Raw genomic sequence first — 26,028 nt, 5'->3', positions numbered from 1 at the left:
GGTTTTATGGGCATCTGTGCTTAGTGTTCTAAGAGTACTTACTAGTAAGGCTACTTTGTTGGGAAAAACTTCTGAGTATACTTTATACTACTCTAATTTCTTTGGAAGGAAGGGGTTTAGCTGCCACTGGAATTTGGAGCCCAAGGAGAGAAAGGATAAGGATTTTTAAAAAAGAATTATTTATTTAATTCCATTTGTTATTATTATTATTATTTTAAAATTTGACCAGAGAGAGAGAAAGAGAGCAAGAAAGCAAGCCGCTAGGTCGAGGACTTGAACCACGGTCGGCCATGTGGGAATTCAGTGCCTTTAATTACCACACCACCTGCTGGCCCCCAGAAAGGATCTTAAGAAAACATGTAACCTGTTGGTTTGGGGCAACTTTTTAAAACTTTTCTGTAAGAAGCACCACCCAGAAAAACTGTTCTAATGGGGACTGGCTCAATTACCTGGTGGTTAAGACTGCCAGATCCAATATGGCTGACTACATGGTTTGAATCTCACATCCCAGAGCTTGAGAACTTGCTGGTCGCATATGTGTCCATGCCCAAGATCCGGGAAGGAGGCAGAGATGGAGGAGAAGGAATTACAGCATGACCATTTCCTATGAGGGAGTGTTTTTCTTGCTCTCTCTCTATTGAGTGCATGAGCCCTCTAGCAGACAAAAAAAAAAAAAAAAAAAAAAGAAGAAGATAATTCTAATGGTAGGATTTGAATATACCTGACACTGCATCCACTCTCAGGAATATGCAGTCTATAGCAGCAAGATGCAAATGTGAGAATACTTGTGCCCTCTTTAATATTGCTGTTTTCCTTGGTGATGAAACATTTCTTTCCACTTTATAAATCCCCTTTATAAATCAGTACTGCTTCAAAATACTCCAGTTTACCTACTTGGTCTAATATCTTTTTATCTTTTGTTCATCGAATATCAGAATTTGAAAATTTCTATTTGGAGTGGTTGAGCAGTTCTTCTGGACACCCCCCCACTCCAGTTTTTCCTTTTGCTTCATCTTAAATCTAAGCAAAGATACTAATTTTGTTAGTAGTGCCAGGAAACAGCAGTTTCCATGGTAACTGACAGACTGAGTTTACTGTGGAAATTTCCGGAATTAACAGAGCTGCATTGCAGAAAGAAGCATAAAGCAGTATTCATCTAGAGATCCTAACAGTATGGACATAGAAGAACAGTGGCAGTGATGTGCAGGGTATGTGTAATGTTTATTTTCCTATATAAGGCAGATTAGTAGTTTTAAAGATACATACATGTGTATGCTAGGGAGAGAGTAAAGCAGTTTGAGGCATCTCATTATCTACGGTATGGTGACATAATAAATCAAAGATACTTCAGAAAAGGAAAGAAGAAACCGTTTGGGAGGGAAGATAGGTCTGATAGCATTAGAAAGAAATCAGGATTGAGGTGGAAGAGTGTAATAATGAAATAAGGACAAAACACACTTCAAACTAATTAAGATAAAAGATACATAATAAGAATGATGATTCTAGACAAAAGAAGATACTTAGATATCAGAGGAAAATTAGTAGGCATTGGCAAGTTTGAGAAATCAAGTTCTCAGGTCCACTAAGAATAAATCTGTTAGGGTAAAGCTAGGTAGATATACCATATGTCCAAGGTGTAAGTAGGCAGTTTGCTAACTTCTTAGGGTACTTACCAAAGAAGTTAACCTCTTACTTAAGAGAATCAGACCCCCAATTCTACTCTTTATTGACTTGTGGGAGATTTTTAAGAATAAGTCTTACATGTATTTTGTGTTTAACTTCTAGAAATAGTTGTAGGACTTGAGTAGTTAGAGTTTCTTATTTTCAGTAATATTATTATAAAATTGAAGAAGTATTTTAGGAAATCAATAAGCATAATTTAGAACATTTAAATGATAGATATGGTTTAGATGACTAGATATCATTTGCAGTCAGTCAACTATAATTTATTTATATGCCCAGACTGTCCTGTTTGCTTATTTTTATACTTAAAATTTTATTGGAACATGGTCACATTCATCTGGTTGTATAGCCACAACAGAGGCAGTATAGCTCACAAAGCCTGAATTATTTATTGTCTGGTTCTTTACAAAATAAGTTTGTGACTCTTGGTTTACGTGGTGTACTGGATTCCTAGGTATTTGGTAAGAAATCACAACACCATAATGGCTTAAAACACCATAAATTTATTCTCTCGCAGTTACGGAGGCCAGAAATCTGAAATCGAGGTGTTGGCATGGCCGTGCTTCCCGAAAGGTTCTAGAGATGGATCCTTCCTTAAGTTTTCCAGTCCTTGGTAGTTCCTGGCATTCCTTGGTTTGTGGCATCATGACTCTGCCTCCATCTTCACTTGGCCTTTTTCCCTGTATCAGCCTATGTGTCTTTATCTTCTCTTTCTGTCTCTTATAAAAATAGTTGTCACTGAGGGCAGTAGGTGGCATAGTGGATAAGACAGATGCTGTACTCCCACATGACTGACTGTGGTTCAAGTCCTGGACCTGGTGGCTTGAAACTCACGCCGGGCATGTGTGCATTTGTGCCCAAAATCCCAAGAGGAGAATGGAGGAGAAGGGATTGTGGCATGGTGTGGCCATTTACCCCAGGAGATGATTACTCACTTTCTTTGTCTCTTTGGTTGAGTGCAGGTGCCAAAGGAAAAAAATCTTAAAAAAAAAAAAAAAAAGTCATTATATTTAGGGACCACCCTAATGCAGGATGATTTCTTCTTGAGATTTTAGGTTACATTCTGAGGTTCTCAATTGACATATCTTTTTCAGGTGTGTGTATGTGTATAGCAGTTCAGCCCACTACAAATGGTACTGAAGAACTGGGTTTTGGCTTATTCATATATATACACACACATATATATATATATATAATTTTTTAAAAAGAATTATTTATTTAATTCCATTTGTTATTATTATTATTAATTTTTTTTATTTGACCACCAGAGAGACAGAAAGGGAAAGCGAGAAAGCAAGCCACCAGGTCCAGGACTTGAACCATGGTCAACCACGTGGGAATCCAGTGCCTTTATCCACCCCATCGCCTGCTGACCCCCACATTTTATATTAAGGATAGCTATTGGATTTTCAGAAAAGTCATGATGTATTTTTCTGTTTTTCTATATTAAAATGCATCTTGACTTTTCTGACAACTCAGTAGCTGCTGGTAAAAGGAAACCTATGAAGGATATATTCTGCAAGAGGCTTGTTGACCTGTTGAAGAAGATGTTCAATTCACTTTTCAAAGCCTGAGTGCGTAAATAAAATCATAGAAGACAGCCTCCATGATGCCAAGGTAAGTAATAGAGTAGAGATTACCAGACTATTCATAGGAGAAAAAGTTTAAAGAGAGCCCTAAAAACTGATGAAGCCCAGGGCTTGGCTTCATGTTGTCTCTTCTTATCTCTCTTTATCTTTTTCTCCTTGACTCCTACCTCCAGAAAAGCAACAGAGAGACAGACAGACAGAAAGTGAGAAATCATCCCACAGGGAGGATGACCACGCTGCAATCCCTTCTCCAATCTCCCTTCATATTTTGGACACACACACACACACACACCTGGTGTGAGTTTTAAGCTGACTGGTCCAGACTCAAATCACAGTCTACTACGTGGGAGTCCAAGGACATAACCATTACACCATCTGCTGGTTTTGTGAATTAAGGCTTACAATGAAAAATTGTTGGCTCCAAAATAAGAATTACTGTTTTGAGGATTAGACTCCTGAGTCTCATAGCAAAATAAATAAGTAAATATATATATATGCCTACGTGTGTGTGTGTGTATGTGTGTGTGTGTGTGTGTGTGTGTATGATTCAAAAGAAGCAGATCAAAGAGTGAACAGAGGGAGGAGTGTAAATGTAGAATGTCCAAACAAGTGTGTAGATCGGGGGACATGAGGCTTTACTCTTGTTGGAGATCCTTTGTGTCATTGTTGGCATATACAAACTAGCAGAAGAAGATCTGTGATATTTCTCTCTTATTCTGTGGATGCATTTGTAAGCCATAGTAGAGATAGGCAGTACCTATTACCCTTGCATTCTTGGGAAGTCTCATTTGTCAAATTTTGGAATATTCTGAATTGCTGAAGAAGTGATATATGGATGTAGCGAAGAATCAAATTGTAGGCAGTGGATTGCGGTGTGGTTGCTGAGGCTGCAGGGAAGCCTTCCTTGTTGTGTAATTTGAGAGCTCTTAGCCTAATGCCCCTGTCCTCACTTGTATTCTTTAAAATGGAACCACGGATACTGACTCTGAAAAGATAATCATCAGAAGAATTAAGTAAAAATGGCTAGAAGTGGATCCAAATTAGGGTTCGCCAAGAATAAGCAGAATCAAACTAGTCTATTATACTTTTTTTTGAAAGTGTTACTGGGACTATAGGAGTTTGCCTTAAACTGGGTGTAGCTTGGTTTGAACCTACACAGTTACAGCGTAGGAACACAAAGCCCAATCCAGGATATTCACGGAGTGTTTGTAAGTACAAGAAGGACAGGACCGAATGAAGGCTGTTTACTCTGTGCTTATGCTGAATACCAACTAGACGTGTTAAGAATCCACAGGAATGAACGTTTGCTTCTTTAACAAAACATTCTGTATATAAAGTTGAATTGTATGTTTATGAGTAAGTAGATAGACAGAAAGATTCAAATTTCTTTGAAGCTAACTACAGTTACACTTTAAATTTTTCTGTTGGTATCATGAGTAGATGACAAAAATATCATAAGGAAACAGTAAAATCATTTTTAAAGTATAGATTGAGATTAAATTAAGCTGGTTGATCTTAGTTCATATGTACAAGTTACTAGGTTGCTGGAAAAGTCACGATGCATTTATTTTATTTTATTTTATTTTATTTTATTTTATTTTGTGGCCTGGGCGGGGTTTTGCTGTAGGGTGTGTGCTCTCGCCAAAAGACAGAGAGACAGAGAGACAGGAAGCGAGAAGTCAACCCACCGGGGGGATGGCCACACCGCAATCCCTACTCCATTCTCCTCTCAGGATCTTGAGCACGCACACACACGTGCCCAGTGTGAGTTTAAGCCACAGGGTCCATCTGCAATTGACTACGTGGGAGTCCAGCGATATAGACATTACACCAACTGCTGGTCCCATCATGACACATTTTTACATTAGAAAAACAGAAAAAATACTCACTAGTTTCCCAACAACTAGTAATAGAAGCAGTGTAATGTGTTCAGAGCTACCTAAGAGTTCAAGTCTGTGTGATGTAAAATATATGTATTCCTAAATGTGTTGGTAAATAAAATTTATTTTTATATCTTTTCCCCATTGATATGTTTGGATAGCTATGTGTTCAAAAGACGATTCACATAGGAATAGTATTAAAAATCAGCCATGTATTCTGAATGTAAAGTATTAGGTCATTGGAAAATTCATGACATATTTTTCTATGTTTTTCTTTCTTTTTTTATTTTGGAGAGTTTTTTGCTATAGAGCGCATGTACTCTTCAGAAAGACTGACAGGAAGTGAGAAATCATCCTCCAGGGTGCATGGCTATGCCATAATCCCTTCTCCTCCATTCTCCTTTCAAGATCTTGGGCACGCACACACTTCCGGCGTGAGTTTAAGCTACCAGGTCTGGGAGTCAAACTATGGTTGACTACACGGGAGTCCAGTGACATAGTCATTAGGCCAACTGCTGGTCCCTTTTTTTTATGTTTTTTTCTATGAAAGTGGCTTGCCTTCTCTCTCTCTCTCTGTCCCTCTCTGGTCAAATTAAAATAAATAAATAAAATTAAATAAAATAATTCCTTAAAAGAAAAAAAAAAACAGTGAGTACTAATTGGTAGTACATTGAGCCTTAGATATCTCAAATCTGCCTTTGAACTATAGACAGGTGACAGGCAAATATCCCTTTAACACAAGTAGAGTGGGGACCAAGGACAGTCTTTTTCTCTCTCTCAACAATTTGATTGTGGTATAATTAACATATGATAAAATGCATATATTTAAAATGTATAATTTGGTAAGTTTTGATATATGTATACATCCATGAAGCCATCACTATAGTCACAATAACATGTCTGTTATTCCCGAGATTTCCTCCTCTGATTTGATTTGATTCCTTTTTCTATATTTCATCTTTTTTTTTTTTTTTAAAGAATTACTTTATTCAACTTTATTTATTTATTTATTTCAGTTTGACCAGAGAGGGACAGAGCAAGAGAGAGAGAGAGGGAAAGCGAGAAAGTAAGCCACCAGGTCAGGGACTCAAACTGCAGTCGACCATGTGGGAGTCTTGTACCCTTAACTACCATGCCACTTGCTGGTCCCAATTTCATGTCTCTTTTTAACATAACCTGTTATTCCTTAAAAGAAATATTTTTAAGAATTCTTTTAACTTTATATTTTAATTTGATTAGAGAGGGACAGAGTGAGAGAGAGAGGGAGAGAAAGAAAGCAAGCCGCCAGGTCTGGGATTTGAACTGTGGTCTGCCATGTGGAAGTCCAGTGCCCTTAACCAATATGCTACCTGCTGGTTCCCATCCTTTAAATTCTTGGACAAATGGAATGTCCTAATATACTGTTTCATTGTGGTTTTTTTTTTTTTTAATTTTAAAAAATCTGTCAGAAGGAGTGTGTACTTGTTGGAGAGACATTGTGTGTGTGAGAGAGAGAGTGAGAGAGAGAAAGAACCTCTCTCTTGGAATGTTCATGTAGCAATCCCATCTCCATTTCTCTCTCCTTTTGTGATTTTGGACACCCATGCACTTGTGCCTGGTGTGTTTCTCAAGCAGCCAGGTACAGGACTTGACCATGCACTTGGCCATGTGGGATCCAGCCTATTTAACCACCATGCTGCAGATTGGCATTGTCTTTATCTACTAATTCTAGCATTTGGCATTTCTGAGTCAGTTTTATTGATCTTTATCATTTCATTCTGGGTCATACTTTTCTGCTTCTTTGCATACTTTGGTGATTATGGATTGCATGCTGAAGATTATTCGGTACTGGACATTTTTGTATTCTTAGAAATTTTTTTCTTTATTCATGATAGAGTACATGTATGCATGCTTGAGAGAGAGAGAGAGAGAAAGAGAGAGAGAGTGAAGCAACCTCTATAGAATCTGATCATGCTGCAATCCCCTTCCTGCAGTCCTTTGGATCTCGAGCACTGACTGATGAGCTGGTGTTTTTTGTGTTGACTCTGCCAGGGATTTGAACTGCAGCTGCCATGTGGTATCTGGCTTCTCTTTGAGTAGTACATTACTGCTGCACCATAGAGCTGACTTCTATAAGTATTTCGTTTTTTGGTTGAGCTACTTGGAAATAGTTTGATCCTTTCAAGTCTTGCTTTTTAGCATTGGTCAATTAGACTAGTTTAGCTAACTTTATCCTACTAATAAAATAAAATCTTTCTAAACAGTTGACTGGGTTTCAGTGGGGTTTTCTACTCCACTGGTTAGGGACAGGAAGTGTCTTATGTGAATCTGGGTATTTGTTCTGATTCCTGTGGGTGCTTCCTTAGACTTCTGTAGGTTCCTCATAAACATGCACTGATCAAGGAAGGCCCTCTGCATACCTGTGGATTCTCTTTCATCCAATACCCAACGTCCAGCATACAATCCCGAATCACTAAAGTGTGCAGAGTAGAACTTTCTTGGTACTCTGCCTTACAAACTCTAGCTACTTTGGTATCTCTAGAGCCCTAGACCTATGTCTTCTACACAGGGACACTTCTGGGATCTGCCTGGATTACCTCCATCCCTGCCCCATGGTTTTTTCTCAGAGCCTATGAACTCTCCAGGCAGTATGAAGCTGGGGGCAGTTGTCGAGCTTACCTGTGTATTTTCTGTCTCTTAGAGCCCATTACCTTTTGTTGTCAGCTCTTCAGTGTTTTAAAGATGGTTTTTCATATATTTCTTTTTTTTTTTTTTCTTTTCAGTTGTTTCAGGTGTAAGGGTAAATCTCTTGATATATCCCATAGTGGGCTAAGCTGAGGTGTCATCTTGAGACTGAGATGAGAGCAGGAATTCTGCAACCAGGGAACAGTATCTTAATGACTGTGAGAAAGAGCGCCTCTGAGTAAGATATTTCACAAGATTCAAAATAGTTTATATATATATATATATATATATATATATAAAACGTCTGACATTCTTAATAGAGTGGAGGAAATCATGACATTTATAAAAAGGAATTGGAAAATCTCAAGAGAACAGATGCGGATAAGTAAGTGATAGGATTACTGAAAAGGATGACAGATGAGGAAATATCATTGCTTGGAAGCAGGAGATGCAATGACGTGTGTGTGTGGTGTGTCTGTGCGCGTGTGCATGTATAGTTGTGAGTATGAATGACACTGTGTGACAAGAAAAGAATGGAAGGGAATGACTAATTTGAAAGCTTGCAAGTATCTGAAGTTTTAAATATGTAAATTCATAAATACAGTGGGAAGATGAACAACAAACTGAGGAAACATTTCTGGAGCAAGACAAGGTTTGGTGCTACTAGGTAAAGAACTTGTTAGAAGCAGCAGCAACTGCAAAACAAGCACCTGTTCCAGAACTGGTAGTCCGTACAACCTGCCAGGCATATGTACATGCATGTCCAAAATCCTGAAAGGAGAAATGGAGAAGGGATTATAATGTGACCATCGCCCACAAGTCCTGCTTTCTCACTTTTTCTCTCTGTCTCTGGGGTGGACACTAGCACCTCCCTCTAGCAAATTAAAAAAAAAGTGTTAATATTTTAAGATCCAAGTTGAAGTAATTTAAATTTCATAATTTATCATAATGTTTTCAACATCTATGCTACAGTAAACAATCACTTGTATCAGTAGGTTAAAAAATGATTTAGTGCTTTCTATTTTTATGTACTTCCATTAAATACATTTTGTGTCCAAAGAAAAACAAATGGGGGAGAGAGAATCCTTGCACACTGTTTGGTGGGAACAATAAATTGGTACAGTCATTATACAAAATTATATAAAGGATTTTCAAAATAATTAAAAATGGAATTAACAAGCAATCCCATTTTCTGGGTACATACCCAAAGAAAATGAAATTAGCAACTCCTCGAGATGTCTGCTCTCCGTGTTCACTGCAGCGTTGCTCACAATAGCCAAGATATGGGGAAAAATGGAAGTTCACTTTGAAGTATGCACGAATGAATAAATTGTTAGTATTATATGTACATACACACACACACACACACACACACACATACAATGAAATGTTATTCAGCTTTTTAAAAAAGAGACCCTGACATATGCAACAGCCTTAATAAATCTGGAGGACACTTTGCTAAATAAAATAAGCCAGACATAGAAAGAAAAATACTGCATAATCCACCCTTTCATGTGAAATCTAAAAAATTAAACACCTAGAAACAGAGACTAGAATGGAGATTACCAGGGGAATGAAGGGGCATTTGGGAAGAGATGCTAGTCAAAGGTCTAAATTGGTAGTTACATAGGATGAATTAAGTCTATAGATCTAATGTACAGCCCAAAGACTATAGTTGATCATATTATATTCTTTATTGGCAATTTGCTGAGCAGATTTCAGGCATTCTTAAACACACACACACACACACACACATACATATACATATATATACACACACATACACACACACATTCATATATATACACACACATATATATATATATATAATTTTTTAAAAAGAATTATTTATTTAATTCCATTTGTTATTATTATTATTAATTTTTTTTATTTGACCACCAGAGAGACAGAAAGGGAAAGCGAGAAAGCAAGCCACCAGGTCCAGGACTTGAACCATGGTCAACCACGTGGGAATCCAGTGCCTTTATCCACCCCATCGCCTGCTGACCCCCACATTTTATATTAAGGATAGCTATTGGATTTTCAGAAAAGTCATGATGTATTTTTCTGTTTTTCTATATTAAAATGCATCTTGACTTTTCTGACAACTCAGTAGCTGCTGGTAAAAGGAAACCTATGAAGGATATATTCTGCAAGAGGCTTGTTGACCTGTTGAAGAAGATGTTCAATTCACTTTTCAAAGCCTGAGTGCGTAAATAAAATCATAGAAGACAGCCTCCATGATGCCAAGGTAAGTAATAGAGTAGAGATTACCAGACTATTCATAGGAGAAAAAGTTTAAAGAGAGCCCTAAAAACTGATGAAGCCCAGGGCTTGGCTTCATGTTGTCTCTTCTTATCTCTCTTTATCTTTTTCTCCTTGACTCCTACCTCCAGAAAAGCAACAGAGAGACAGACAGACAGAAAGTGAGAAATCATCCCACAGGGAGGATGACCACGCTGCAATCCCTTCTCCAATCTCCCTTCATATTTTGGACACACACACACACACACACCTGGTGTGAGTTTTAAGCTGACTGGTCCAGACTCAAATCACAGTCTACTACGTGGGAGTCCAAGGACATAACCATTACACCATCTGCTGGTTTTGTGAATTAAGGCTTACAATGAAAAATTGTTGGCTCCAAAATAAGAATTACTGTTTTGAGGATTAGACTCCTGAGTCTCATAGCAAAATAAATAAGTAAATATATATATATGCCTACGTGTGTGTGTGTGTATGTGTGTGTGTGTGTGTGTGTGTGTATGATTCAAAAGAAGCAGATCAAAGAGTGAACAGAGGGAGGAGTGTAAATGTAGAATGTCCAAACAAGTGTGTAGATCGGGGGACATGAGGCTTTACTCTTGTTGGAGATCCTTTGTGTCATTGTTGGCATATACAAACTAGCAGAAGAAGATCTGTGATATTTCTCTCTTATTCTGTGGATGCATTTGTAAGCCATAGTAGAGATAGGCAGTACCTATTACCCTTGCATTCTTGGGAAGTCTCATTTGTCAAATTTTGGAATATTCTGAATTGCTGAAGAAGTGATATATGGATGTAGCGAAGAATCAAATTGTAGGCAGTGGATTGCGGTGTGGTTGCTGAGGCTGCAGGGAAGCCTTCCTTGTTGTGTAATTTGAGAGCTCTTAGCCTAATGCCCCTGTCCTCACTTGTATTCTTTAAAATGGAACCACGGATACTGACTCTGAAAAGATAATCATCAGAAGAATTAAGTAAAAATGGCTAGAAGTGGATCCAAATTAGGGTTCGCCAAGAATAAGCAGAATCAAACTAGTCTATTATACTTTTTTTTGAAAGTGTTACTGGGACTATAGGAGTTTGCCTTAAACTGGGTGTAGCTTGGTTTGAACCTACACAGTTACAGCGTAGGAACACAAAGCCCAATCCAGGATATTCACGGAGTGTTTGTAAGTACAAGAAGGACAGGACCGAATGAAGGCTGTTTACTCTGTGCTTATGCTGAATACCAACTAGACGTGTTAAGAATCCACAGGAATGAACGTTTGCTTCTTTAACAAAACATTCTGTATATAAAGTTGAATTGTATGTTTATGAGTAAGTAGATAGACAGAAAGATTCAAATTTCTTTGAAGCTAACTACAGTTACACTTTAAATTTTTCTGTTGGTATCATGAGTAGATGACAAAAATATCATAAGGAAACAGTAAAATCATTTTTAAAGTATAGATTGAGATTAAATTAAGCTGGTTGATCTTAGTTCATATGTACAAGTTACTAGGTTGCTGGAAAAGTCACGATGCATTTATTTTATTTTATTTTATTTTATTTTATTTTATTTTATTTTGTGGCCGGGGGGAGGTTTTGCTGTAGGGTGTGTGCTCTCGCCAAAAGACAGAGAGACAGAGAGACAGGAAGCGAGAAGTCAACCCACCGGGGGGATGGCCACACCGCAATCCCTACTCCATTCTCCTCTCAGGATCTTGAGCACGCACACACACGTGCCCAGTGTGAGTTTAAGCCACAGGGTCCATCTGCAATTGACTACGTGGGAGTCCAGCGATATAGACATTACACCAACTGCTGGTCCCATCATGACACATTTTTACATTAGAAAAACAGAAAAAATACTCACTAGTTTCCCAACAACTAGTAATAGAAGCAGTGTAATGTGTTCAGAGCTACCTAAGACTTCAAGTCTGTGTGATGTAAAATATATGTATTCCTAAATGTGTTGGTAAATAAAATTTATTTTTATATCTTTTCCCCATTGATATGTTTGGATAGCTATGTGTTCAAAAGACGATTCACATAGGAATAGTATTAAAAATCAGCCATGTATTCTGAATGTAAAGTATTAGGTCATTGGAAAATTCATGACATATTTTTCTATGTTTTTCTTTCTTTTTTTATTTTGGAGAGTTTTTTGCTATAGAGCGCATGTACTCTTCAGAAAGACTGACAGGAAGTGAGAAATCATCCTCCAGGGTGCATGGCTATGCCATAATCCCTTCTCCTCCATTCTCCTTTCAAGATCTTGGGCACGCACACACTTCCGGCGTGAGTTTAAGCTACCAGGTCTGGGAGTCAAACTATGGTTGACTACACGGGAGACAGGTGACATAGTCATTAGGCCAACTGCTGGTCCCTTTTTTTTATGTTTTTTTCTATGAAAGTGGCTTGCCTTCTCTCTCTCTCTCTGTCCCTCTCTGGTCAAATTAAAATAAATAAATAAAATTAAATAAAATAATTCCTTAAAAGAAAAAAAAAAACAGTGAGTACTAATTGGTAGTACATTGAGCCTTAGATATCTCAAATCTGCCTTTGAACTATAGACAGGTGACAGGCAAATATCCCTTTAACACAAGTAGAGTGGGGACCAAGGACAGTCTTTTTCTCTCTCTCAACAATTTGATTGTGGTATAATTAACATATGATAAAATGCATATATTTAAAATGTATAATTTGGTAAGTTTTGATATATGTATACATCCATGAAGCCATCACTATAGTCACAATAACATGTCTGTTATTCCCGAGATTTCCTCCTCTGATTTGATTTGATTCCTTTTTCTATATTTCATCTTTTTTTTTTTTTTTAAAGAATTACTTTATTCAACTTTATTTATTTATTTATTTCAGTTTGACCAGAGAGGGACAGAGCAAGAGAGAGAGAGAGGGAAAGCGAGAAAGTAAGCCACCAGGTCAGGGACTCAAACTGCAGTCGACCATGTGGGAGTCTTGTACCCTTAACTACCATGCCACTTGCTGGTCCCAATTTCATGTCTCTTTTTAACATAACCTGTTATTCCTTAAAAGAAATATTTTTAAGAATTCTTTTAACTTTATATTTTAATTTGATTAGAGAGGGACAGAGTGAGAGAGAGAGGGAGAGAAAGAAAGCAAGCCGCCAGGTCTGGGATTTGAACTGTGGTCTGCCATGTGGAAGTCCAGTGCCCTTAACCAATATGCTACCTGCTGGTTCCCATCCTTTAAATTCTTGGACAAATGGAATGTCCTAATATACTGTTTCATTGTGGTTTTTTTTTTTTTTAATTTTAAAAAATCTGTCAGAAGGAGTGTGTACTTGTTGGAGAGACATTGTGTGTGTGAGAGAGAGAGTGAGAGAGAGAAAGAACCTCTCTCTTGGAATGTTCATGTAGCAATCCCATCTCCATTTCTCTCTCCTTTTGTGATTTTGGACACCCATGCACTTGTGCCTGGTGTGTTTCTCAAGCAGCCAGGTACAGGACTTGACCATGCACTTGGCCATGTGGGATCCAGCCTATTTAACCACCATGCTGCAGATTGGCATTGTCTTTATCTACTAATTCTAGCATTTGGCATTTCTGAGTCAGTTTTATTGATCTTTATCATTTCATTCTGGGTCATACTTTTCTGCTTCTTTGCATACTTTGGTGATTATGGATTGCATGCTGAAGATTATTCGGTACTGGACATTTTTGTATTCTTAGAAATTTTTTTCTTTATTCATGATAGAGTACATGTATGCATGCTTGAGAGAGAGAGAGAGAGAAAGAGAGAGAGAGTGAAGCAACCTCTATAGAATCTGATCATGCTGCAATCCCCTTCCTGCAGTCCTTTGGATCTCGAGCACTGACTGATGAGCTGGTGTTTTTTGTGTTGACTCTGCCAGGGATTTGAACTGCAGCTGCCATGTGGTATCTGGCTTCTCTTTGAGTAGTACATTACTGCTGCACCATAGAGCTGACTTCTATAAGTATTTCGTTTTTTGGTTGAGCTACTTGGAAATAGTTTGATCCTTTCAAGTCTTGCTTTTTAGCATTGGTCAATTAGACTAGTTTAGCTAACTTTATCCTACTAATAAAATAAAATCTTTCTAAACAGTTGACTGGGTTTCAGTGGGGTTTTCTACTCCACTGGTTAGGGACAGGAAGTGTCTTATGTGAATCTGGGTATTTGTTCTGATTCCTGTGGGTGCTTCCTTAGACTTCTGTAGGTTCCTCATAAACATGCACTGATCAAGGAAGGCCCTCTGCATACCTGTGGATTCTCTTTCATCCAATACCCAACGTCCAGCATACAATCCCGAATCACTAAAGTGTGCAGAGTAGAACTTTCTTGGTACTCTGCCTTACAAACTCTAGCTACTTTGGTATCTCTAGAGCCCTAGACCTATGTCTTCTACACAGGGACACTTCTGGGATCTGCCTGGATTACCTCCATCCCTGCCCCATGGTTTTTTCTCAGAGCCTATGAACTCTCCAGGCAGTATGAAGCTGGGGGCAGTTGTCGAGCTTACCTGTGTATTTTCTGTCTCTTAGAGCCCATTACCTTTTGTTGTCAGCTCTTCAGTGTTTTAAAGATGGTTTTTCATATATTTCTTTTTTTTTTTTTTCTTTTCAGTTGTTTCAGGTGTAAGGGTAAATCTCTTGATATATCCCATAGTGGGCTAAGCTGAGGTGTCATCTTGAGACTGAGATGAGAGCAGGAATTCTGCAACCAGGGAACAGTATCTTAATGACTGTGAGAAAGAGCGCCTCTGAGTAAGATATTTCACAAGATTCAAAATAGTTTATATATATATATATATATATATATATATAAAACGTCTGACATTCTTAATAGAGTGGAGGAAATCATGACATTTATAAAAAGGAATTGGAAAATCTCAAGAGAACAGATGCGGATAAGTAAGTGATAGGATTACTGAAAAGGATGACAGATGAGGAAATATCATTGCTTGGAAGCAGGAGATGCAATGACGTGTGTGTGTGGTGTGTCTGTGCGCGTGTGCATGTATAGTTGTGAGTATGAATGACACTGTGTGACAAGAAAAGAATGGAAGGGAATGACTAATTTGAAAGCTTGCAAGTATCTGAAGTTTTAAATATGTAAATTCATAAATACAGTGGGAAGATGAACAACAAACTGAGGAAACATTTCTGGAGCAAGACAAGGTTTGGTGCTACTAGGTAAAGAACTTGTTAGAAGCAGCAGCAACTGCAAAACAAGCACCTGGGCCAGATGAACTGAGGTGTTCTAGCTCAGGTAGATAAGGAAGAAATACTTGTTCACCGGATCACTTAAGAATGCTCTTAAGTGTGATAAAACAAACAGGGTGCTCTTGGCCAGGCCCATGGGGCAGTGCTGGACTGCTGGTGCTGAGTCAGTAGAGACTTGATCAGACTGTGTAATGACTGCATTGAAGTACAGTAAGTGATGGGACCAGCAGGTGGCGTGGTTAAGGTACTGGACTCCCACATAGCCAACAGCAATTTGAGTCTTGGACCTGGTGGCTTGAAAATCATGCTGGCACGTGTGCATGCATACCCCAAATCGCAGGAGGAGAATGGAGGAGAAGGCATTGGAGAATGGCCATCCCGCCCTTCTCCAGGGACTGATTTCTCACTTTCCCTCTCACTGTTTCTCTGTCTCTGGCAAGCATTCATGCCATCTGCTGGTCCTGCCACTGTATATCTTTAAAAAACAAATCCGTTTGCCTGTATACAAAGCTCCAGGTGAATTTATTAGACATATTGGATAGAAATGCAGTGTCCAGTCTGGTTAATGTTACAGAGCAATATGCCACAGCTTCATAGTCTTTTTTATTTTGATTTTTTGGAATCTGTAGAATTTTAGAAATTTATAGATTAGACTGGGTCAGGGAAAGGGAAGCAACTAAAATACAATTGCTTCTGTAGTAAGTAGAAAATGGACAAATTGGTTGTTTCTATCCGTAAGGTAAGTTAAAGAATATAAGGAGAAAGAGTTTCAGTGAAAACATGCAGGTTAAAAAAAAAAATCACAGTTTTCACATTTTCATGTAATGAGATAGGTCTCTGATTTCAGAAATTTCTGTACATTGAATGGTACGTTAATAAGTACAGTTGAATCCTATGTTGTATGGACTCAAGCCCTATGTTAAATATTGTAGCTGTAATATTGCATGTTTTCAAAAATTACTTTTATGAACACATAGTTTGGTTCTTTTGGATGCCTGTTCTGTGTGTCAGGTTGTGTGTGTGTGTGTATGTGTGTATTTTCTCTTGAATATGACTTCTGTTTAATAAAGTTTTTAAAAAAATAATTTATTGTTGTTATTATTTTTTAATTTGACCAGACAGAGACATATAGAGGGAAAATGACAAAGGAGGCCACCAGGTTCAGGACTCGAACCATGGTCAGCTCTGTAGGAGTCACCACACTACCTGCCAGCCCCCAAGGAAGTGGCTTTAGCCTATTGTCTGTAATTGATCTGTGGATTTGGAAGCATTTACCATCATTGGTCCCCTACCAGTCAATGTTAATCTTATCTCTCAGTAATTGTGATGACCAAATTGCTGCCAGCTCCTCACCCTACCCCTATGCTGTGAGTATGGGGCACTGCTTTTTCCTTTGAGAATCCTTGGGAAATAAAACAGCATTTGAGATGTGTTAATTAAAAGTAAATTTGTTTTCATATAAATAATAAGGACAAAGATCAGAAAGTGGTGTAGGGATTAAAGTGCTGGGCTCCCACATGGCTAACCATGGTTTGAGTCCCGGACCCAGCAGCGTAAACTCACATCAGGTGCATGTGCATGCATCCCCTAAAACCCAAGAAGAAAATGGAGAAGAAGGTATTGCAGTATGACCATCCCCCCAAGAGAATGATTTCTCGCTTTCTCTCTTTCTGTCTCCAGTGAATGAATATGCCCTAAAAGCTCCAGGTGAATTTATTAGACATATTGGATAGAAATGCAGTGTCCAGTCTGGTTAATGTTACAGAGCAATATGCCACAGCTTCATAGTCTTTTTTATTTTGATTTTTTGGAATCTGTAGAATTTTAGAAATTTATAGATTAGACTGGGTCAGGGAAAGGGAAGCAACTAAAATACAATTGCTTCTGTAGTAAGTAGAAAATGGACAAATTGGTTGTTTCTATCCGTAAGGTAAGTTAAAGAATATAAGGAGAAAGAGTTTCAGTGAAAACATGCAGGTTAAAAAAAAAAATCACAGTTTTCACATTTTCATGTAATGAGATAGGTCTCTGATTTCAGAAATTTCTGTACATTGAATGGTACGTTAATAAGTACAGTTGAATCCTATGTTGTATGGACTCAAGCCCTATGTTAAATATTGTAGCTGTAATATTGCATGTTTTCAAAAATTACTTTTATGAACACATAGTTTGGTTCTTTTGGATGCCTGTTCTGTGTGTCAGGTTGTGTGTGTGTGTGTATGTGTGTATTTTCTCTTGAATATGACTTCTGTTTAATAAAGTTTTTAAAAAAATAATTTATTGTTGTTATTATTTTTTAATTTGACCAGACAGAGACATATAGAGGGAAAATGACAAAGGAGGCCACCAGGTTCAGGACTCGAACCATGGTCAGCTCTGTAGGAGTCACCACACTACCTGCCAGCCCCCAAGGAAGTGGCTTTAGCCTATTGTCTGTAATTGATCTGTGGATTTGGAAGCATTTACCATCATTGGTCCCCTACCAGTCAATGTTAATCTTATCTCTCAGTAATTGTGATGACCAAATTGCTGCCAGCTCCTCACCCTACCCCTATGCTGTGAGTATGGGGCACTGCTTTTTCCTTTGAGAATCCTTGGGAAATAAAACAGCATTTGAGATGTGTTAATTAAAAGTAAATTTGTTTTCATATAAATAATAAGGACAAAGATCAGAAAGTGGTGTAGGGATTAAAGTGCTGGGCTCCCACATGGCTAACCATGGTTTGAGTCCCGGACCCAGCAGCGTAAACTCACATCAGGTGCATGTGCATGCATCCCCTAAAACCCAAGAAGAAAATGGAGAAGAAGGTATTGCAGTATGACCATCCCCCCAAGAGAATGATTTCTCGCTTTCTCTCTTTCTGTCTCCAGTGAATGAATATGCCCTATAGCAAAAATCTCTCAAAAAAATAATAATGTTTAAATAAATAAATAACAAGGACAAGAACAGCTACTGGCTTAGACCAGTTTATTTCCTTTTTCAATAGATAGCTCTGGAGAGAGACAGGTTAGGTTGTAATGACTTCACAGTCATCAGAGTCTAGAGTTGCTTTTACTTTCTACTCCTTTATTCTTGGGACATCATTTCTATTCTACAAGGGGGGAAAATACCTTCTTTATAGCTGAGCCAACTCCTTGTAAGTACTAGGTTCATATTTACCATCTCTAAATGCAAAAGAGGTTGGTGTCTTAGCGTGGGCTGCCATAAAAAAAAAGAAATATAAAAACAAAACAGCACACATTGGGTCGCTTAAACAACAGAAATTTATTTTTCACTGTTCTGGAGGCTAGGAAGTCCAAGATCTAGGTGCCAGCTAGGTAGGTTTCATTCTGAAACCTCTTCCCTTGGCTTGCAGATAGCCACCATCTCACTGTGTGTGCGTCTCACAGGGGCTCTTGGCTACATTTACCAAGTTGACAATGGGATTAGAGATTGAACTTTAGGAATTACTCAACCACAGACAACTAAGGGCAATCTGTATAAAATTAAACATAGAAAATCATGAAAGGTAAGATGGGGGACAGTTATAATTTTTTAAAATTTAAAATATAATGTCTCTTCTCAAGAAAGTGATATCCCAAAGAGAAATTAGGCACATTTTTCTCTTTACGAGTGTAACTGTAGGTAAATATATATCAACAAGTAAGGGCAATTTGACCTGTTTACTGGTTTTTCCTTTTTACTAATCTTCTCAATTGGTGTTTTCTACTGTTCATATTTATTTTTTCTTAGGTCTTTTATGGAATTAAAGACAAATTGATTGATTGATGGAGTTTAATGATAAAATTCAGATCAGGCTTTAGATCTATGCAGTCTAGTGCTGTATCTATATATATTCTTTCGTTGGAAGTCATCATGGTGGACTAACTGTAAAAGCATTAACTGTGGAACTGCTTTCAGTTTCCTAGAAAGATTGCCAGTACAGTATGAAGACTGTAGAAACATGTCTGGTAATATCATAACTGAGGCATGTTTTCCGGCGGTTTTCACAACTCTTCCTGTCTACAGGAGAAATATAGAACTTTGAGTACTAATCTCATTTGTCTGTTGACCTTTTTCTTTGAAGAAAAGCTTTACTGAGATACAATTCACATGATCTACAATTCACATATACAAAGTATACAGTTCATTTGTTTTTAGTATATTCACAAAGTCATGTATGTGATACCTTATTCATTTTTTGGATGTTTTATTAGCCTAAGAAAATACCTCCCTGCATCTCTTAGTTGTTAGCCTCTTTGCTTTTTGGGGAGGAGTTAGGGTGGGGTGGTGGAGATGATTTTATCCAGAGACCATACAGCAGACTACAGTAAGCTAAGTTTTAGAAGAGATATTTTATAGTACTAAAAATTGATATTTTAACTGTTGTCATTCTGTGACTTAACATAGTAATGAAATATTATTTCAGTTCTCAAGAATGCTAGCAAGAAGGGTACATAACATAATCACAAGAGTGACAGCCCATCACCCTTCCACACTGCTTTGGTTGGAGGAAAGTCAGAGATCCCACTCATACTCAGAGAGGAGCATACATAGAAATGTGAATGCCAGGAGAGTAGGGTCATGGGGATGACCTAGAGCCCATCTGCCACAGCCCGTAAGTTAGTGAACACTTTTAAATGCGTCTTCCAGATTACTAGTAATTTTATTTCATCTTTTTTCAACTGGTCTCAGAGGTAAGCTGGTGCTTGCTGTGTGCCACAAATGATTGAACTGAGCCATGGAGATGTTTACTTGACAATGATTGCAGAAGAGCCAGAGTACCGTTATTCATAGTATTTCTTTATCTTAGAATATGTCCTGATTTCATCTATCTACTACATGAAAAAGCTTTCTGAAAGATTTCTCTATTCTTCCAAGATTTGATTTTCATCTTGAAAGTTGAGTTCTGGCCATTCCTCTGCTCACATGGTCACTTATGCCACTGCTTTCTAAAGGGCTTCTTGTGACTGATGCTAGAGTATCAGATGATATAAGTGAAAGTATTTTAACTGAAAAGCACTGTAAGGAATGAAAGCTGGTATTATGACTTGTTTATATTTTGATTTGAGAATTTGTTATTTGCAATGCTGATTCGCTTAGTTAGACAAAGTGTGTTAATCTTTGAGCCGTAATCAGAATCGTGCTTATCATTAATGTGGTATATATGATTATTCTGGAGAGGAGAGATTTTAAAATTCTAACTAGCTTAAGAACCTTAAAAGTAGCTACAGAGAACAATTGTAATTGGTGAAAACATTCCTAAATGTTGGAAGAAGAAATAACCAAGCACATAAGCTTTTTTTAAGGCAAATGAAATGAACAAGCTCAGAGTTTAAAAGTGATTCTGATAATTTATATGAAATTAAAAGCTGTAGTTGATATCTATTGGAATCTTTTTCTTTATACATGTTGCACTCTCTAGTTGATATCATTGGGTCTTTTCCACTGGTGTGTATGTATTTGTGTGAGGTAAAGAGAGAAAGAGAAGGGGGGGAGAGAAAGCAGAAAGCAGATTGATTTTACATGTTTTACTTTTTTTTTTTTTCTGACAAAACATGGTTAGAAGTTAATACTTTGATCTCCAGGTTGGAATTTTGGAGATGATTTTTTACTGAGTGGGTATCGGTGAGTGAGCTCTTTAGTCCAGGAGTCACTCATTTTCAACCCATTGCTCTTTCCTGTTGAACACAGGCTGGCAGGTTCAATTTTGAATAGCACATGGCTGTTTTCTTTTCAAGTCAGCCAGCTATTCATTTATCTCATTGTTCTCTACTTCGGTATGGTGCATTATCAAGAACAGGATGGTATACTGAGGCATCATCTGTAATAGTTCCTAACCATTGCTGGTGTCACCTAGGGGTCTTTAGAAATGTTTTCTGACTCCTGTCCTTAGATATTCTAATTTAATTACTGTAGCATGATACCTGGAAATGAGAATTAAAAAAAAAATCTCCCCAGGTAAATTTAAAAGTTTGGGAAAAGGTATATATATTAACTAAAGATTGAGGCCCTGAAATAATTAATGTTGGTTTGGATACCATTAGAACTGTTTGGAAATGACTTTTGTAGCTCCTGGAATTCTCACTTGCTAATGCTATTTTGTAGAGCTGATATTTGTCAATGAAAACTGATCTACAGACTTAGTTTCATCAATAAATGGGAATTTGGTTTTTATAAAGCCTGTTAAAGCTGTATCTACTGACTACCTAAATTTAGATCTTTCTTAATTCAATGTGTAAAAACATCAGGATGACACAAACAAAAAACTCTAAAAACCTGGAGGTCAGATTGTTTTAGTAAGTAAGTTATGAGAAAACAAATTTTCCCACATATTAATTAGTGCTAGCAAAACAAAAAAAGTTAAAACCTATTTAAAATGTGGAAAAATTGCTTCCCAATATTTTAACAGAGAGAGACTGAGAACACACAGCATTGAGTCGTCAGGAAAACTGAAGATCTCCCCTGAACAACACTGGGATTTCACTGCAGAGGACTTGAAAGACCTTGGAGAAATTGGACGAGGAGCTTATGGTTCTGTCAACAAAATGGTCCACAAACCAAGTGGGCAAATAATGGCAGTTAAAGTAGGTGATGCCATGATTATTTTTGGTACTTTAATCTATTAGGTGAAATTTCGTGGTGCAGTAATACACTTGTTTTGTTCTTTCTTTTGTGGTAAATGTGAGTGTTTAAAAATTGTTTCTCCAACTTATTTGGGGGTGTTTTGTGTAGAGGTCGTCTTACTGGTGGCACATTTTCTCTCTCTCTGGAAACATGCGTGTATGAAGTGTGCATGTTCATTGCACTTTTGGCATGATGCATTAACGTGTTTTAAACTTCAGGCCCTTTCACTGCCAAGGTGAGTTCAGGCTGGGGCGCTGCACCCCTGGGAGCAGGGCAGTGCTGCACTGAGCCAGGCGGGAGCTGAAAGAAGAGGCAGCGCACTGGGTTGGGCAAGGTGCGGGGCTAGGGCTAACAGCAGTCATACTGAAGGTTTCCTGGAAACCACACACATGCTGTTGCCACTAACCTCAACCTTACTCGGTCCTGACCAGCTCGGCTTCTGTTTGTTTATTTCATCTCTACTCAGTACTGCCCTGTTCCCTGGTTTTAAAGTTGTATCAAAATGCATACCTTGTGATAATGCTGTCACATTCTGTCCTTACTGTCAGTGTCGTGCCACTTAATATGTTCGTTTAAAAAAGAAAAAAAAAAAAAAAACGAAAGAATGGCCAGAAATGGAGAGTCAACCCGTAGACTGTACCTGACAGGTTTGTGTTGGCACTTGTAATGAACTGGTGGCTTTCATCTAACTTCATGGTCCCTGTAATTGTAATTTCTTCATTTGTCTATGTAGATGTGTAACAAATACTTGCGTTGAGTAAGCTATTTCAGAAAAATTAGCAATGGGGATGGGGGCAATTTAGAAAGAAAAAGCATAAAGAGCCAGATATATCCACACCCTCACTGAACTTAAAATTCTTATCGAATCAGATAGCTTCCCCAGATAACAAGAATGAGAATGAATTTAAGCTCATCATCTTCCTATTAATGGAGTGCCTTCAGTTTTTTAGTTGTTTGGGAATGGATTTCTATCAATATAAAATGCTTTCTGTGTAGAAGTTTGTTATGAGCAAAATTTTACTGTAGCTATTTTAGCCTTTTTTATTGTTGAGTGTTTCTCTTTGCTTGGGTCATATGAAAATAATGTTAAAGTCGTGGTGGGGAAAAGTTCTGTGATTCCCTCTGTGATTTCTTAACCTTACTTTTGGCCATGTTATCAGTGTGGTGAGAACTATAGGAGTTTTCCTTAGGAAGGCATACTTATGCAAAATTTTGCATACAACCCTCAACCTCTAAAGGTGTGCAGGCTAAGGCCTTTGCTCCAGATAATCTGTTGAAATAAAATACTGGCTTTTTTTTGGGGAGGGGGGGGGAGAGGTTTTCACTATAGGGCGCGTGCACTCACCAGACAGACAGAGACAGAGACAGAAAGCGAGAAATCACCCCCCAGGGGGGATGATCACGCCGCAATCCCTTCTCCTCCATTCTCCTCTCAGGATCTTGGGCACGCACGCACACGCACCTGGCGTGAGTTTTAAGCCACTGGGTCTGGGACGTGAACTGGGGTCGACTACGTGGGAGTCCAGCGTAATGCTAACTGCTGGTTCCCTAAAATACTGGTTTTTTTTGTGGAATGTGAAGTGATTTCTCTGTTCTTTAGTGCTACAGAGTGTATGAAAGAAGAGAGTTGTTTGATTTAGTCTTCTAGATGAGTGTTACATTGTCCTATGCACTATCCATGTGTGACATACAGTTTTAGTTGGCCTGGCCTTATGGGGAAGATTTCCTAGGTAGCTAAAGATGTAAACTTTTCTCCAAAGTATCAGGAAAAGTACTTTTAAAAAGTTATTTCCTGCTCTTTTAGTTTACGCTATGTGTGCTTCAAAACTATGTTGGTTAACATGAATTGTTTCAGTAATATGGATAGATACTGGCGATGGTTAAAAGGGTTAAGGGTAGAGAAGGTACTTTATTTTGACATTCTCAGAAATTTTTCTCCTTCATAATTTGATAACATTGGCTTGCTTATTTGACTTTTTTTTTTTTTTTTTTTGTGGGGGGGGTGGCGTTGTTTTTATTGACGGGAGGAGAGATTTTTGTTATAGGGCGCATACACTCTCCAGAAAGACAGTGAGAGACAGAAAGTGAAAAATCACCCCCCAGGTGGTATGGCCATGCCGCAATCTCTTCTCCACCATTCTCCTCTTGGGGTCTTCGGCACACATGCACATGCGCCCAGGGCGAGTTTAAGCCACTGGGTCCGGGACTCGAACCAGGATTGATTACATGGGAATCCAGCGACATAGCCATTATGCCAACTGCGGGTCCCTGACTCTGTTTTTTTCTTAAGAGAGATTTTAGCTATAGGGCGCATGCACTTGCCAGAGAGACAGAAAGCAAGAAATCACCCCCAGGGGAATGGTCATGCCACAGTCTCTTCTCCTCCATTTTCCCCCTGAGATCTTGGGCATGCACACACATGTGCCCGGCATGAGTTTTGAGTCAGCAGGTCTGGAACTCGAACCTGAGAGTCTACATGAGAGTCTGGCGACATAACCATTACGCCATCTGCCGGTTCCACTTATTTGACTTTTGAAGCATTAAGAGTGAAAATAGGAAATTAGCATTCACCATTTGTAATCCAACTTCAGTGGCTACTGTGAGAGCCCTGGTTGGAATGCTATTAAAATTCCAAGTCTTAGGAATTGCTTCTAAGGCAGTTGTAGGACCTAAAGTCTGGTCACTGCCATAGTTCTCCCAACCAGATACTACTGCCTGCCTCTGTTTATGCCTGAGTACTTGAGCAAGCATAGTAGCTTAGAATGGGGTGGGCGAGTATGCGAACTAGCTCACCATCTAGATCAGGTGTACTATTGAATTCCATGACTTCATTAATACTGGAAGAATAAGTCTTTTGCATTAGTAAACATTAAAATTTGATACCAGTCAATGACTGTTGTTATGCCTTCTGCTGTGAATTTTAAAGTTTGTATGTTGTGGGAACCAGCAGTTAGCGTAATGGCTATGTCGCGTAGTCGACCGCGGTTTGCGTCCCAGACCCAGTGGCTTAAAACTCACGCTGGGCACGTGTGCGTGCGTGCCCAAGATCCCGAGAGGAGAATGGAGGAGAAGGGATTGCAGCGTGACCATCCCTTCTGGGGGGTGATTTCTCGCTTTCTGTCTCTATGTCTCTCTCTGTCTGTCTGGCGCTCTTGCGCCCTATAGCAGCCCCCCCCCCCAAAAAAAAAAGTGTGTATGTTGTTTGTTTTTCCGAAAAAGAAACACTCTTACCATACCTGGCAGATTTTGTTCCCTAACTCCTTTAGGCACACAGAACAGATAGATGAGCCTAAATATATAGAAGCAGTGCATGATTAAGGAGGAGTTAGATTTGACATTTTTTATTTAAAGGAACTATGAGACAATGGTTCACATGACTCGAGCTTTCCATTACTGTTGGTGAAATGATAAACACATTTGAAGTAGCTCTGTGCCAGAGTTGTTTTCTCTTTTTTAAAAAATAATTATTTTATTTTATTTATTATCATCATTATTATTTGTTTAATTTGACCAGAGACAGATAGAGAGAAAGGGAAAGTAGGAAAGCAAGCGTCCAGGTCTGGGACATGAACATGGTTGCCCCTGTGGGAGTCCAGTGCCTTAACCAACCCCCAGCCAGTTCCTTGCCGGAGTGGTTTTTTTTTTTTTTTTTTTTTTTTTTTTACCCACTTTCCTTTTTTATTCTGTTTTGTTTAAATACAGAAACAACAAAAGTCAGAGACATTTGTATGTCTCCACATATACTGCCATATAAATATCCTGTGAAACTATCACTTTATTTTTTTATTTTTTTTTTATGTTTAATTTTTTATTTTTTATCATCATATCTTCTTCATATTACATTGGATTACATATAACTTTACAGTGTATTACATTATTTCTTCAAAGGGGAATGCCATGCACATCAGTCAGTACAGGGACATTGATCTCCCCAGTTCAACATTCCATATCCTTTCTGTTTTCCCCAATCATTATCTTTATTATTCTAATTATTTTTATAAAACAGTCAATTGCTATTTCTCGTTTTGCTTGTAAAAATACTTTGCCCATCATGAAACACCTCCCAGACCAATCCAGTTGAGAATACCATACATGTCATCATCAACAGTTTATAAGCCCTATCTATTTCTCACTAA

At 38.2% G+C, this 26,028-nt stretch overlaps 1 protein-coding gene across 2 annotated transcripts in view; it reads left to right on the top strand.

Moving 5' to 3' along the window:
* Window positions 1-26,028, top strand: part of MAP2K4 (mitogen-activated protein kinase kinase 4) — a gene marked incomplete at its 5' end in the record, with an annotated part of 137,582 nt that overhangs the window by 45,007 nt on the left and 66,547 nt on the right. For both annotated transcript variants that reach the window (XR_003550691.1, XM_014590902.2), the window contains 1 exon segment: window positions 21,678-21,852. Coding sequence is in view for 1 of the 2 variants with exons in the window: in XM_014590902.2 (XP_014446388.1) it covers window positions 21,678-21,852 (175 nt within the window).

The sequence above is a fragment of the Tupaia chinensis genome, unplaced genomic scaffold (assembly GCF_000334495.1).
Source record: "Tupaia chinensis unplaced genomic scaffold, TupChi_1.0 Scaffold000495_1, whole genome shotgun sequence".
Classification (NCBI taxonomy): domain Eukaryota; kingdom Metazoa; phylum Chordata; class Mammalia; order Scandentia; family Tupaiidae; genus Tupaia; species Tupaia belangeri.
The sequence above is the reverse complement of the archived record's forward strand: the minus strand, read 5'-3'. Positions and strand labels throughout refer to the sequence as shown.